This window comes from Tenrec ecaudatus, chromosome 12 (genome assembly GCF_050624435.1).
Source record: "Tenrec ecaudatus isolate mTenEca1 chromosome 12, mTenEca1.hap1, whole genome shotgun sequence".
In the NCBI taxonomy this organism is placed as follows: Eukaryota; Metazoa; Chordata; class Mammalia; order Afrosoricida; family Tenrecidae; genus Tenrec; species Tenrec ecaudatus.
Window position 1 is genome coordinate 20,004,082 of NC_134541.1, and position 14,803 is coordinate 20,018,884.

General features: G+C 46.0%; 1 protein-coding gene across 1 annotated transcript in view; it reads left to right on the top strand.

Moving 5' to 3' along the window:
* PTPRT (protein tyrosine phosphatase receptor type T) overlaps nt 1-14,803 on the top strand; it is an 890,723-nt gene that overhangs the window by 771,939 nt on the left and 103,981 nt on the right. Inside the window, exon 17 of the mRNA XM_075527730.1 lies at nt 1,962-2,110. Within this exon, the coding sequence (XP_075383845.1) occupies nt 1,962-2,110 (149 nt within the window). The remainder of the gene's footprint in view (nt 1-1,961; nt 2,111-14,803) is intronic.

Here is a 14,803-nt window from a genome sequence, read left to right on the forward strand (position 1 = left end):
ATACCATGAGGTTCCAGACTCAATCCCACTTCAATAAGTGCAGACTTCCATGTGCTGCCTCTGCTCTCCAGGGGATTCCAATTTACTCCAAAGTTGAGGTGCCACGGCTCAGCAGTTTTATACCAGACCATCCAGTTCTGAGTTTCTCTTCTCCATGTGGGAGGGGCTTTGCATCCCATTCAGTCTGATTTTCTCCCCTTTGAATTCCAAGACTTACTCATTTTCACCCTTACCCATTGGCAACCACCAGCCCCTAAGTCAACCTGGCATTGTTGGGTGGGTTTACTTGCGGCGATTAGTTGCTGAGGAAGGCCAAACTCCTATTTTTAAGCTCATTCAGAGCCACAGGAACTGAAAGATGAGCCTTGCTTGCCTTTACTCTCAAAGGAGAATGACGGGGGCTTTGTGCAAGTCTCATTCATTTCCTGTTTGAAACTCCAAGTAGAACACATAACCCATTGCCTGCAACGAGGCAGAGTTAATGCAGGATCCCATGACAGTCTTACGTTAAGATGGTAGAGCTCACTGACCTCTGTCCAAACTCTAAGACTAGGAAGATGGAAGAATGCCTTGGTGATCAGTCTTAAGAGAACTGGCTCATGGGTTTGCTCTTCAACTGTGCTGTGAGCCAGTTTCCGTGATTCTGAGTACATGGAACCATCCGTGGTTTCAAGAGGATTTGCCCTCACACCAGTTTGACAGTAGAAGACCCACCACCTTCATGCTATTTCCAGGGAACAAGGAAGGCTTGGAGGTTGAGCATGAAAGATGGGGAAGAAGAACAATCTGAGCTCCCCTGTGCTTTGATATGACTAATCCCTTTTTACCTTCAGAGGGAATATCTAGGAAGCAAAGCTATGGATAGAGGTATAAGCTTAAGTGTATACATATGGAAATACATTAATTCATAAAAATAGAGGGTTTTTTGTCTATGTACATATATTTATATGACAATACACTGAGGTAGTGGACAGATTTCGGGCCTCTGCTCAAGCCCTACCTCAGTGCAAGAACACCTTGTTCTAACAACCTGCATTCTATGATGTTTATTTTCCTGGTACACTCACTTAAGACAAAGCGGATGCATAAGCAAATATGGTGAAGAAAGTGATGGTGCCCAGCTATCAAAATATATAGTTTCCAGGGTCTTAAAGGCTTGAAGTTAGACAAGTGGCCATCTGACAGAGAAGCAACAAGCCCACATGGAAGAAGCACACCAGTCTGTGCAATCATGAGATGTCGATGGGATAGGGTAACAGGCATCAGAAGATCCAAAATAAACAAACAAAAAACCTAAATCATTGAGAATGAGGTGGTCAGAGCAGAGACCCAACATCCATCTGTAGACAATGGGGTACCCCCTCACAGAAGGATCACAGCAAGGGATGGGTCAACCGGGACACAGTATAGCACCGATGAAACACACAATAGTCCTCTGGTTCCTTGAGGCTTCCTCACACCCCACTAACATGACCCCAATCCTACCTTTCACTGTAGGCTAGACCAGAGCATGTATACAGGTACAGATAAGAGATAAGAGCTCACAACACACAGAACCCAGCAACAGTAATGGGAGTAGTGATAGCAGGAGGGTAGGAGGAAGGGAAGGAAGGGGGAACTGATCAATGATTGATGCATAGCCACACACACTCCCAGAGGGACAATCAACAGAAATGGTGGGGGAAGTGAGACAGCAGTTGGTATAAGATATGAAAATAATAATAATTTATCATTTATCAAGGCATCACTAGGCGGGGGAGGGAAAAAAGAGGAGCTGATACCAAGGGTTCAATAGAAAGTAAATGTCTAGAAAAGAATGATGACAACATATGTACAAATATGCTTGATACAATTGATGTGTGGACTTTTATAAGAGCCCCCAATAAAATGATCTTTTAATTAATATATATATATGACTAGTACCATCTGACTGTGATTTCTCCCTCACACATGTCCCAAAGGAAGCTGGCCAAGAAGCAGAAGGAGACACAGAGCGGAGCTCAGAGAGAGATGGGGCCAGTGGCCTCGGCCGACAAACCCACCACCAAGCTCAATGCCAACCGCAACGATGAAGGCTTCTCCTCCAGCTCTCAGGATGTGAACGGATTCAGTAAGTCTGGTCAGCTCAGGGGAAATGGGCACCTGGAGTCCAGCTTTGTTGTCCAGGTGCCTTGATTTTGACCCTGGCTCCTCTTCTGTGTACCCTATATAGTGACCAGGGCTGGAATGTTCCTGGTTCTAGGATCTCCCTAGCAAAGACACAGAGATAGGTCATCCTAAGTAGTTAAGGACATACAGAGAGACATTGGCTAAAAATGATAATAGAGAGAGGGGGGGAGACAATTTTTCCGTAAAGGGAAAAATAGGGCAAATTGGATTGATTACTGTAAAGTTTCCAAAGCAATACTTCATAAGAACTCCGTAAAATAGGTAAGTCATCAGTTATTGTGGTCTCCAGTTTTAGAGCGTAGGAAGTTGGAAGTTAGGGCTCAAGAAGCAACTTCTCTTAAGCGCATGGCTGGTCAGACCAGAAACCCATGCTTCCCCCACCTTAGCCAGTTCCCAGGTACAGCCAAATGCTCCAAAGGGCATTTAGCCAAGGGCCTGGGGTCCTCATGCAGTGTTAATACAGAATCCCAGGCTCGTCTAAGATGGCAGGGTTAACCCTTGTCCACATTAGAACATCAAGACTGGTAAGGTTGGAGGTCACATGGGTCACCGACCCTTTGGTGGTACTGTGAACCAGTTCTTTCTTTGGGTTTGTTAGAAAAGCAAGTGTCCCCAGTCTCGGCTCCAACCGTTGGCAAATGCAGGGAATCTAAGCATAGGCATGCATTCTCCCCACACTGTAAATTGCAAAATGGCAAACAGCCCATTGGGAAGAATCCCCACGGCACGGTGTGTATGTAGGAGAGCAGGGGGAAAGGACGTCAGTATCTATTAGCAGCCTGGCAGGCTGCAAGCACTGTCTCTCAGTGAATCCTCACCACAGCCCTGTGAGGTACTTAGTTCCCATTTACAGGTAAAGGTATCCCTACGGAGCAGTTCTGCTCACGAACAGGAGGTGTTCACGAGTTAGCATCCACTTGGCAGCAAATAAACACAAGGACGGCAATCGATGCTTCGGCACGCTGGACGAACCCGCCCCGCGCCACACGGCCCACACTTCACAGATCCAGGCGCACAGAGTAACTGAGGTCCACGATGCCTGTCCTCGGGGACCTCCTCGAACACACCTGGGCAGGTTTACAAAATACTCTGAGCTGGTCCCTAGCCCTTACCCACGGACTCAAATCTCCCATGGGATGAGGGAGTGCAGCGAGACGGGTTTGGTGAGAGCCACTGGTGGGGAAGGGGGCTTCTTCTGGGCACCGTGGTAAAGAAGGTCAACCTTGAAGAGAGACATGAGCTGTTTTCAAGCATTGAAATGCTGCCTTGGGGGGATGAAAGATTCTTCTTAAACCTGCCAAGCAGTTGAAAGAAGACCGCAGGGAATCCCTGCACCCAGATTCGCCGATGGTTAACATTTCACAACATGAGCGCTTTTCCAGTGTGTACAGATTCATCTCTATCTTTTTCTTTTTTTCCGAACTCATTTTAAAAGTAAGCTGCAGGTAACATGACGCGCCACCCCCATAGACTTCAACATGTATTTCCGGAAAGGCTAGGCAAGCTCTTCCACAGACGCACAGAGAAATGATCTTCCCCCAAGAGGTGTAGCTTGGTTTTAGTGATATCGAGTATGTGTATTTGGTTCATAATCAGGTTTCCTTCATGGCCCTAACCAGACTTGATGGTTTATTTCTTTTTAAATCCAGCATCCAAGCAAGGGACTCCCACTGTACTTGGTTACCATGCCCGTTAATCTCCCTAACCCCAGGGTAACCCTGAAACCTTTTCCTTTGTCTTTCAGGACACCGCCTTTTTCCTTAACATCTAAGCCAGTTGTATTGTAGAATAGCTCTCAGTGTGGATGTCTATGATTTTTATTTGTTTGTTTGGTTCACCATGACTACATTCAGGTCGAACATGGTAGTGAAAGCACGACTTCACTGTTTATCCTGTCGACAGACACACGATCCCACTTCGCCCACTATTGGTGATGCAAGGCCTGAGCCTTCCTAAGGGTTGGGTAATGGCCTTAAAAGACAAAGCCTAAAAGCACATCCTGATTATTTTATGAGCAAATATTTAACATTCGTTTGTCCCACAGAGCAGACTAAGTTTGCTGTCTGCCTATCCAGGAAGCCAGTCTGTTTTGTGTTCTCCACCCAGGTGATCGGCTGGGATCCAGGCTGGGATCCTGGGGGACCAGGAGAGGGCTGAGCTGAAGCCAGGAGAGGCAGAGAGGCGGTTGGCAAGGCGCTGGGCTTGGCTTACCTCTAGATAGAGGAAGGCCCTTCCAAACGTCTCCCACTGGAAGCTCGCGGAGTTGTGGCTGCACTAACTGTCACAGGCTGGGCTGCTTTGGACCCAAGGGGTAGAGACAATTAGTGCATTTTACAAGTCCTGATGGCTTATGGGAACACTGGCCAAGGGGCTCCCAGGCATCCACGTCCTTCCCGGAACAGACCACCCAAGAACCCTCCTGCACACCCTCGTTCATGTGCAGAAGTGCCCCCCCCCCAAGGACTCGGAATGCAAAAGAGATTCTGAGGAGAGGTACATGGCACCCAGTGTGGCCTAGAAGTTGCAGGTATTTGTACAGAAGTCTTCTGATCACCAGTGAAAAGCCGCGGGTGACACCAATGAAAACGCTCCCACCCCTTCCTCCTTGGCCTCAAAGTTAGGCGATTAAGATGAACAACATCCACGATGGCGGTCGATTTGCCAGCCAATAAAATTGAACTCGAATTTGTAAAGGCCAGGGAAAGTCTTTCCAAATGAGTGTGTGTGTGTGTGTGTGTGTGTGTGTGTGTGTGTGTGTGTGTGTGATGTACATTCCTACATACATGCATAAACACACACCGATATAGGTGCCTATGCAGACACACACACACATGCACGCACAGGCACAGTGGTTTCCAGAAGGTGTGCATTGGTTTCAATCAGTGACTATTTTAGGACTCTAGCTGCATTTTTGACGTCCTTAGACTCCAGCCACAGCCATGCTCCGGGGACTCTCTTGAATGCCCTGGAACGCATCAGCCGCCTTTTAAAATGCCCCGCGGACCCACTGGGATGAGATTTGAAGGGGGGAAAGGGGGGAGGTAAGTCATGCTTATACTGGAGATGTAGAAATTGCTTCTGAAATCACTCTGATGTATGTAAAATTGAATCTATTTTCATGGCATTAGGGAAGTGACTGTCTGGCTTCGGCAGTGGCATCTTTAGGCAGCCCCGAGATTGTGGGCAGCATTGGGAGAGGCCATTGTCACATAAGAACCGAGGACCGAAGAAATCACGCTCTGGGCAATTAGTTCATGATTGAACAGGTGGGGCCTTGCCTAATTCCCATCCTGCTGTTCCCTGTGGAGGTTTAGTTTCTGGGCTTTTCTATTCTAAATGGCTGCTCCATTCGGCAGCATCTAGCCCACCAAGCCTCCTGATGTTTTACAGGAAGGATGTGCCCCCCCCCCACCCCCACCGCCACCCTCCCCACCCAGCCAGCACTCCAGGGTAGTGATGGTGTGGCTCTGGAGTTCAGTGACAGGCTTGGGAAGGGAGCGCATGTCCCATTTCAAGGTCAAAGACATGCATTGTGTTCCATTTAGACATATGCTGGCTGCGATTAAGCAAGCTGATGTTGATCTTTCTGCTCTGTGTACCTGATAGCCTTTTGTTTTGTTTCATTTGGGGCCTGCGATTTTTGAGTCCCTGGAGTGAGATTGGGGGTCTTTCTCTGGATGCCCTCTTTTTATGTCCATATCTTGTGTTGTGTGAAATCTATATATACAACATGACCTGTGCCGTTCAGCATGTTGAGCCTTGGCACGCGTTCCTCAGTGACCCTGGTTATAGTCTACGTGTTTCCCAACCATCACCACTGTCTGCTTCCAGAGGTCTCCTTCATCCTTAATAGGAGCTCAGCAAGTCCCCCAGAGGTGGCTAGTGGGACAGGACCACCCAGACCCCACAGAGGCTGGGGAGAAAGAAAAATACATAAATATGCAAGAAGAAACCGAGTTCTGGTTTGTTTTTTCCTCCCTACTCTCTGGCTTTCTGTCCACCACAAACCCGGGTGAAGTAGAGAAAAGGAGTAAAAGTAGCACAGCCCCGCTGCGTGGAAGGCCAGCACCTCCTGGTTCTTCCCTTTAGAGCCTGAGCCCTGCTACAAATCCACAATGGGACATAGGCTCCCGAGGGACCCTCCCATAGAGGCGTGCTGTGGGAATTGGCCCACCTGGAGCCTTTTGGGACGTGGGACTATGTGCCCATTGACTCCGGAATTGGATCGTTACCTGGATGGATCCAAAGATGAGCCAGGCATGGCCCTGCCCACACCGAGCTGACAGCCTGGCCAAGGAGACTTGTCCAACAAGGGAGGTCTTTGAACAACCCAGCAGTGGCCTCAGTAGCAGCCAGGACAAGCAGCCACAGAATCTTTGCCCTGCCTTTGTACCCCCCCCCTCCCCGTGCGACCCAAACGTGCCTGATGGCAGTATGTTGTCGCCTCAGAGGACACTTGCTACTGATCAGGGAATGTCCCTGAAACCTGATGCGATGCCCTCTCTAACCCCCAGCCCATGGCTGGTCCCCAAACTCAAAAACAAGACAAAGCACACTCCCCTTGTTCTGCTATGGGGTTGATTTCTACTTTCTACCCAGGGCAATCCCCGTGCAGAGTAGAACTGCCCCTGTGGCTTTCTGAGACTTAGCCTCATCCTTCTTCAGAGAGGAGCTAGTGGGTTTGAAGCGCTGACCTTGCCGTTGGAGCTCAGTGTGTGACAGCCCAAGGGTTCCTCCGCAGGTGAGTCAGGGACCCCCCAAGCTTGGCGTCCTGCGGGGGATGGTGTAGCAAAGACAGGATGGACAGAGGGAAGTGCCGAACAAAATTGATTTAGGAATATGTTATGTAACCACACAGCAATTCAAATAGGGAAGGCAGGTGGCAGCTTTAAAAATGCACATGGGGGGGGGCGGGTGAAGCGAGCTGGGGTAAAGTCCTTGGGAAGATTTCTTTACCTTTTAAGGATCATGGAGCCTTGCATCTATGGAGAAACGAAGTCTACTCTCTGGATCTTCCATCCATCAACTGGCGCTCTCCCTCACCATCTGGTCCATGTCCATGGAATGCTTGGTTTTCAAGATAAACATGGCCCTCCAGATGGAGTTGGGTGTCTGGGATTCTACTGAGCAGCCATCCCCACCCCACCCCCACACACTGGATTCTAAAGCTGGGTCCAGGATTCATTGCTCCTATTTCATTAACCTTAGACTCTTTTTCACACATCTGCCCAATACAGAGGTGGCACTCCCAGCTGTGGTTGCCTCATAGAGTCCAGGCCAAGATGATATAAGATGATCTGGGGCCCAATCAAAGGAGCCTAGGCTTCGCCAGTGCTGTTTCTTCTTGATGTTTCAACCTATCTCTCAGCCTACGGAGATATGTTTGGTTTCTGGCTATGTCGGCCAGCAGTATCATTTAATCTTCCCAGCTTGGTGCCTCCCAACGTAATAATTATTAGATCACTAATGTCCATAGTACTATTTATCATGAACTAAGTTTTAATTATGTTCACATTCCCATGCTGAATGTTTCCTCTGCATTGTTTCGCGGGCATGTTGTGAAAATTAAATGTTATGATGATCCCAAATGATGTACATGTAAGGAAACTGAGGCTTAGAAACAGTAGGGAATTGCCCCCTAAGGCTTTAGCTCTGTATGGCAGAGCCGGCGTTCAAACCTTGGTCTGTCCGACGCCCCTGCAGCTAGAACTGTACTGTATGCTTCACTGTACTGACCTCTGTATCAGAGGAGTTATTGCTCCTTCTCAATAGACAGCTCCTTCAGGGTTGCCATGAGTAAGAACTGACATGATGGCAGTGGGGTTTGTTGCTGTTTTTTTATAGATAAGGAAACTGAAGTCAATAGATATTAAGTCAATGGATGAAACCCTTGTATCTCAAAGCATGGTCCACTGACTAGCAACATCAGCATCACTGAAAACCCATTGGACACTAATTCTGGGGTCCCACCCCAGACCTAAAGCAGCCAGGCTCAACAATTAGGGCTCTTTAACAAGGTAATTCAGCTGTACTTTCAAGTTTGAGAATCCCTACCTCAAGGTAAAATCCATGAGTTTCCAAAGGCATTGTTTCTTGTGTGCTAAATTGTCTGATAATGGTAGTGTTAGAGGCACTCTGGAAGAAAAAGGCTCTAAAACTCCCCCCCCCCTTCCCAGGAGAATGTACCAAAAGGACAATTTGACTCAGAAGTTCTGGTTCTACAGGCTGCAAAAATAAATCCCAAGAAAAATCCTTCTGCCCCCTGTATTAGCATCTCCATTGCCATCTACATCACCAGGCCCAGGGTCCCCTGTGAGCATCCCTGAGACTGCTTTCCTCAGAACAGTGACAACCTATGATTCAGGATGAAGGAGTGGAAATTTACAAGGGAACACGAAGATGAGTCACCCAGTGAAATCAAGAGCTCAACAGAGAGCATCGTCAACAGGAATAAAAATGCATGAAACTCTGTTTGCAGGGACAATTATATTTTCTGGTTTCCGCAGGATTAAATTGGATCTAGGAGAAGAATTGAATGTTACAAGCTTGCCACCTCCAGTCTTATTGAATATTTTACAAAGATTATTGAATATTTTGCAATCATCCGCTTGGCTGACAGATTAAAGGACACACTTATTAAGTTCCTAGCAAGCCAAAGTTGGAGTTGGAATTGTTTACTCCTTGGAAGTGAAATATGGAAAGTTAAGTGGCCTTGAGAAAGTAGACAAAGTGTCCGTCGCAAACACTAAAGAATTTCATTAAGATACATTTCAGAGAGTGAAAGGGGGTCATACAGACTAAACATTGCCTTAGATGTCATTGACCTAAGCTCCTCATCTTTGAGATAAAGAATTATATGGCAGACAGTTTTCTCATTGAGTCATGAGAAGTAGTCATTTTGGAATTGGGACTCTGATCACTCTAATCCCTGACCCACAGTATCTCTCAAAGGAAATAAGTATATTCAATATTTTCTGCAGGCCTCTGGTTTCTGCACTAATAGAACTTTCTGAAATTGAAGGATACTTTTCATCTCCTGGCTAGGGAGATTTGAGGTATTTTTAAAATAGTCATTGAATACCGACAATGTGCCGTGCATTATAGTAATTGTAAAGGTAAATAAGAAATAGTCCCTGCCTTCAAGGGTATCGCTGCCCTCCGAGAGGAAACTTGTAAGTTGGTGAGCTTCAATAAATGTGGCAAATGATAGAGAAGACATGTATGTCCCAGGAACCCTTAGCAGAGGCTGACATTCATTTTACTGACGTGAGGTGTTATTGTTGTCGTCGTTGTTAGGTGCTGTCCAGTTGGCTCTGACTCATAGCAGCCCAGTGTGCTGCAGAATGAACTACTGCCCTGCCCTGTGCCATTCTCACAAATAGTCTTATGTTGGACTTCATGGCTGCAGCCAATGTGTCCATCCATCTTCCCAAGGCCCTCCTCTTTTCACTGCCCCTCTGCTTTGCCGAGCATGTTGTCCTTCTCCGGGGACTGGTCCCTCCTGACAACGTGTCCAGCGTACATGAGATGAAGTCTTGCCATTCTTGCCTCTATGGAGCATCTGGCTGTACTTCGTCCCAGACAGATTTGTCTGTCTCTTTTGGCAGTCCATGGTACCTTCAGCATGGAAGTTGAAACATTTCAGTTTGAATGAGCGAACACTATGTCAGACATGGCTTTGGTGTAAAGCAGGTGCCAGAGGAAAGCTGTCCCAGGCAGAAGGTCCGAGGTTTGGAGTTATAAGGGGCACGGAAGGTTTGAAAACAGAAATTCAGAGTACAAGGTATTGTGTTGAGAGCAACAGACTAGAGATGAGGCTGGAACCTGCCTGGTAAAGGGCTCACTCTCATGGCTAACTTAAATTCCTTTTCCAAGAAGGGTAACTTATTTATAAATTATAATTGTAACCTGGCTTCCTATTCTCTCTGAACTGCTTCGCTTAATGATTCCATGGCAGTAAGTGGGGCAGCAGTATCCCAACTACAGGCCTCACGGCAAGCTAGCCCTGCCACTTCCTTCTCAGCACCCTTTCAAAAAAGACCCCGAGAAACTACAAAGCTGAGGTTGCTTTGGGCAATTTATGCTAGATCACTACATCTTGAGAAGAAAATAGAATTGTTCTCTGTACCTCACAGGTGGTCCTGAATTACAACAGGGCACTTAGAAAGTGCTTGTTAAAGTAATCAGGGATAAAGAAGCGAGGCTGGAAATGTAAATATATAGTTGCTAGGTAGCAGAATAAACTGAGTTTAGACACTTTTTTTTAAAAATGTCTTTCTTCCTCAGCTCAAAGCTCCAGCCTTGATGAAATGAAAACACAGATAACAATTATACTAGCTCACCTTTTGAGAGTCGTTACTGGACAAAGCATTTTACATGCATCATTTAATTTAATCTCAACAACTCTTATGAGGCAAATGAAGAAAGCTCAGAAGACTTAAGGAACTTGTTCAAGGTCACACAGCTACCAAGAAACCATTCCAGAGAGTGAAGCTGGGCTTGTATGATTGAGAGGAGGCCAGGTTTGGGACAGAAGGGTAGGAGCTTCGGTCTGGTCACATCAAAGACTCACGGAAGAGAGATGGAATAAGCAGTTAAATCAGCCGGTCTGGGGCTCAGAGGAATAATTTGCCCCGGGTACAGTCAATGTTTCCTTCATTGTGCGTACATGGTGATTACGGAAGGAAACTGAGGCCCATAGAGGTAAAACAAATTGCCAAACGTCACTTGACAAGTTAATGGAAGAGGCAGGACTTCCAATGAGGACATAATTATAGTGTTTAGAGAAAATCAGTCAATTAAGCCTCAGATCATAATGTTAAAGCAGAAGACTGTTAATGGACTATGCTAATGCATATATATGTGCACATGCCAGTGTATATATATGCATATGCATGTGAGGGTAAGTAAAACGTATTGCAAAAAAATCATAGAGATACTGATTTAATAAAAAATATCAAAATGTGAAACTACTGTATTTTTATACACATTCTACATCAAGTTCTATACACTACTGAAAACAGCGGTTTCATCTCTCTAACGCATCTCCAAAGACTACTGTGATGCTCTTCAATTTACAACATGTCAAAGATGACAGGTTGGGCATCTTTGAAGGACTCAGTTCATGTTTCTTTTAAATACTCTTTACATTTGGGGAGTAAAAAGTCTAAAGATGCAAGATCAGGATCTCAGGGTAGATGAAGTCAAGTTTCCCAACAAAATTCTCTTAAGATAGCCCTTGCTCAAAGAATGAGCAGGTGCATTGTCATGGTGTGTGGGTGGGGTGGGGGGTGGGGGGATTCATCAGCTCAATTTTCCTGACCTTTTTCTCACCAATGTTGTTTACAATTTTCTTAAAACTCCTTCCTAATAAGCCCCTTGGGTAATCCTGGGTCATTGGGGGAAATCTATCGAGATCATTCCTTTGGGATTCCCAAGAACAGTCATCAAAACTTTCTAAACTGTACTCTCTACCTTCAATTTAGCTGGCCTAGCAAATTCCTCACATGCATATATAGATTAATATGTCCATATATACTGGTAGATGTGCATAGCTGTGTGCATTAGCATAGAAGACACTGCTTTGATTGTACCTTGGTCTCCGGATCATTTTGGTAAATCCTAGGCTCATCCTCAGTTATGATTCATCCCATAAAAATCAGTTTCACTAGCCTTAACCATGCTTAAGAGAATGATGGAAAGATCAACTCTTTGAGCTCACTGAGCTTCCCGCAATACTTTTGGCATTCATGGAGGAGAAATCTTGATGAGGCCAAGATGTTCGCATAAAAATTGAACAGGCTGAGCCATGTGATACCTCTCCTTCCGTAGCTATTGCACCAATGGTAACTCAATGGTCTTCTTCCACAGTCTCCACAGTTTGGCCACCGTTTCTGCAAGAAGCTGCGAGTCTTCCTTCTCCTGGCTCATCTGTAAGGTCTTCCTGACCTTCCCCCAAAACATTTGATATAACTAAAAATTATGCACTCAGTCAGTATATATATATACTCAGTCGGGATAGAGAGGTACATTTGGGAAGCCCGATACAGCTGACTCCGTGTGATGATGCCCTGTTCTCAGTCTTCAGAGTTGAAGGCAAGCAGAGGACAGAATGAAAGGATGTTGCTCTGGCAGTTGTGCCCTATCTAAGTCTCTCCCATCGCTGTCATCAGGGCCCAGTCTGGCAACTCTGAGGGAATTTGCAAATTCCTTTTCATTGTCCTTGTAATTCTGGGAGGTGCTGCTCCTCAAAAGAGCCTCAAGTAATAAATCATTGGCTGGTCTGAGAATATGATGCAATCCTTTACCCAGTCATAGGTATAACTTTCAGGGATATACCTGCAAGTCAGGGACTTGCAGACCACATACAAATAAAGGTAAATACTCAGATGGGCTACTATCTGTCTGCCCCAGTGGAAGAGGAAAGGGGAGGGGGACCAAGACAAGCAGAAAGTAGAACAGATTGTGGTGTTCTCCATTGGCTAGATGGGCGCACAAGCCGCCTTGAGGGGCCTCAGGTATCTCGGGAGGTGCTGAGAGACAGAGAGTGCTTGTTACAGAGACCCATAATGTGTGGTTTTTATGGAGACCTGACTTTCCCACAGCACTTGTTCTAAGATGCTTCCTGAGTTATTAAAACTCACTAACGAGGTAAGAAGAAAGGGATTAGGGACCATATTGCTTTTTCCAGATGACGAGTTGATAGAACTTAAGCAGGAAATGAAACTAGACTAGTTGGCCCACTTCAAGATGGAGTCAAGGAAAAGACTAGAGATACGCTGAGGTCAAAGGCTAAAGGGTAGGATTTTGCAAAGGAAGGAAAAAAGGGACATCTTATTGCTGTTTCTTTGAATGCATACTCCATGTCAAAATGTAATGGCACAAGACACTACCCACTGCCTCTGGCTCGCAAATCTGTGGCCCAGGTGTTTGGATATAGCACAGCAGGTAGAGCTTGTGTCTGCTTGATAATGAAGGGCCTCAGATGGTGTGACTTCAGTGATTTTAGATGGCTGGGACTTCCCTCCCAGGCCTGTTTATCTAGGAACTAATTCTACCTCAAATGGAATGTGCTAGGAATAGAATGTCCAAGATGTTTCTTTTATTCACACCTTTGGCTCCAAGGCTTGACTGACTACGACATCTACCACAGGCTCTCACTGGTCACTCTCTCCGCGCATCTAGCATAGGTTTCCACGTATCATGGCAGGCTCATGGGAAGGAAATGTCTGGCGTGGTGCATGACTTCCCCTAGAGCAACGGTTCTCAACCTGTGGGTCACAACCCCTTTGGAGTCAAACAACCTTTTCACAGGGGTCGCCCGATTCATAACAGTAGCAAAATGACAGTGATGAAGTAGCAATGAAAATAATGTTATGGTTGGGGGTCCCCACCACATAAGGAACTGTATGAAAGGGTTGCAGCATTAGGAAGGTTGAGAATACAGCAAATGTTCCAAGAAGCCAGATGCAAGGCCAGTCTTTTTCAAAATTGGGTCCAGACGGGGACATCAGTTCTTTTTAAAAAATCTGTCACGAATCAACTAGATTAAAGATGTGGAGAAGCAGACACTTAGCTAGGAGTCCTGGTGGTGTCGTGGTTATTCATTGGGCTGCCAACTGCAAGGTGAGCAGTTCAAAACCACCAGCCACTCTGCAGGAGAAAAACAAAGCTTTCTACTCCTATAAAGAGTTATGGTCTTGGGAACTCACAGGGGCAGTTCTACCCTGTCCCACAGGATCACTATGAGTTGGCATCAAGTCAACGGGACTGAATTGGGTTTCTGGGTGTAGTAAGAGATGGCTCTGATGGTAGTTATGATGGAGACAGACTACTAAATTCTTCCAAATTGAGAGAATGTTGGTACAAGGGCACAAAGCTGATAGACTAAAGAGTACATAGGAATGTTCTCAATTTGCATTTCCCCCTTGGTTAGAGCAGGGTGGCAAGGCCTCTGCAGATTTTCTGAATCTGGAAAGAACTGTACAATCTCTTGTGCAGTTATTTGTAAGGGTAAAATTACTCCCTGAAACACAGATCTCAAAAGATGGCAATGTTCCCAGCTCCTCCCTAGAGATTAGGAGAGAATATGAAGAACAGGATGCCCTTTCCCTTGGACTTTTACCTGGGATTGCTGGGCCTCATTGGCGTGCCAGACTGCTCCATCTATGAGGATAAATGGTGCAAGATGGACTTGGAGGAGTAATCAGGGATGGCACCTTACAGGACTTCAAATATTAAAAGTTTGAAATGTATCATTTTCTGCGTGGAGCCAGCAGGAGTTGAATAATAGAGAGGTAGATTGATTGCTGTTTGAGAAGTATCATCCTGGTGAACGTAAGAAGAGTGCACTGGTGTTGGAGTGAAGAGAGAGTAGCAGGAAGCATATTTCAGCAGACATTCGAATGTACGGAAAATCGCCAAATGCTGGTGCACGTGGAAAGTCTGCACACAGACACACACACACACACACACACTCACAACACGTATGCATCTATCCACACGTGCTTACAGAATTAACAGTCACCAAAATACTAATCACCGTGCATGAGAGTCCTAGCTCTACACCTCCTGCATAGCTACCCCCATCTGTCAGGGAAGGCTTGCACGTTGCTATGATTCTGAACAAAAAATA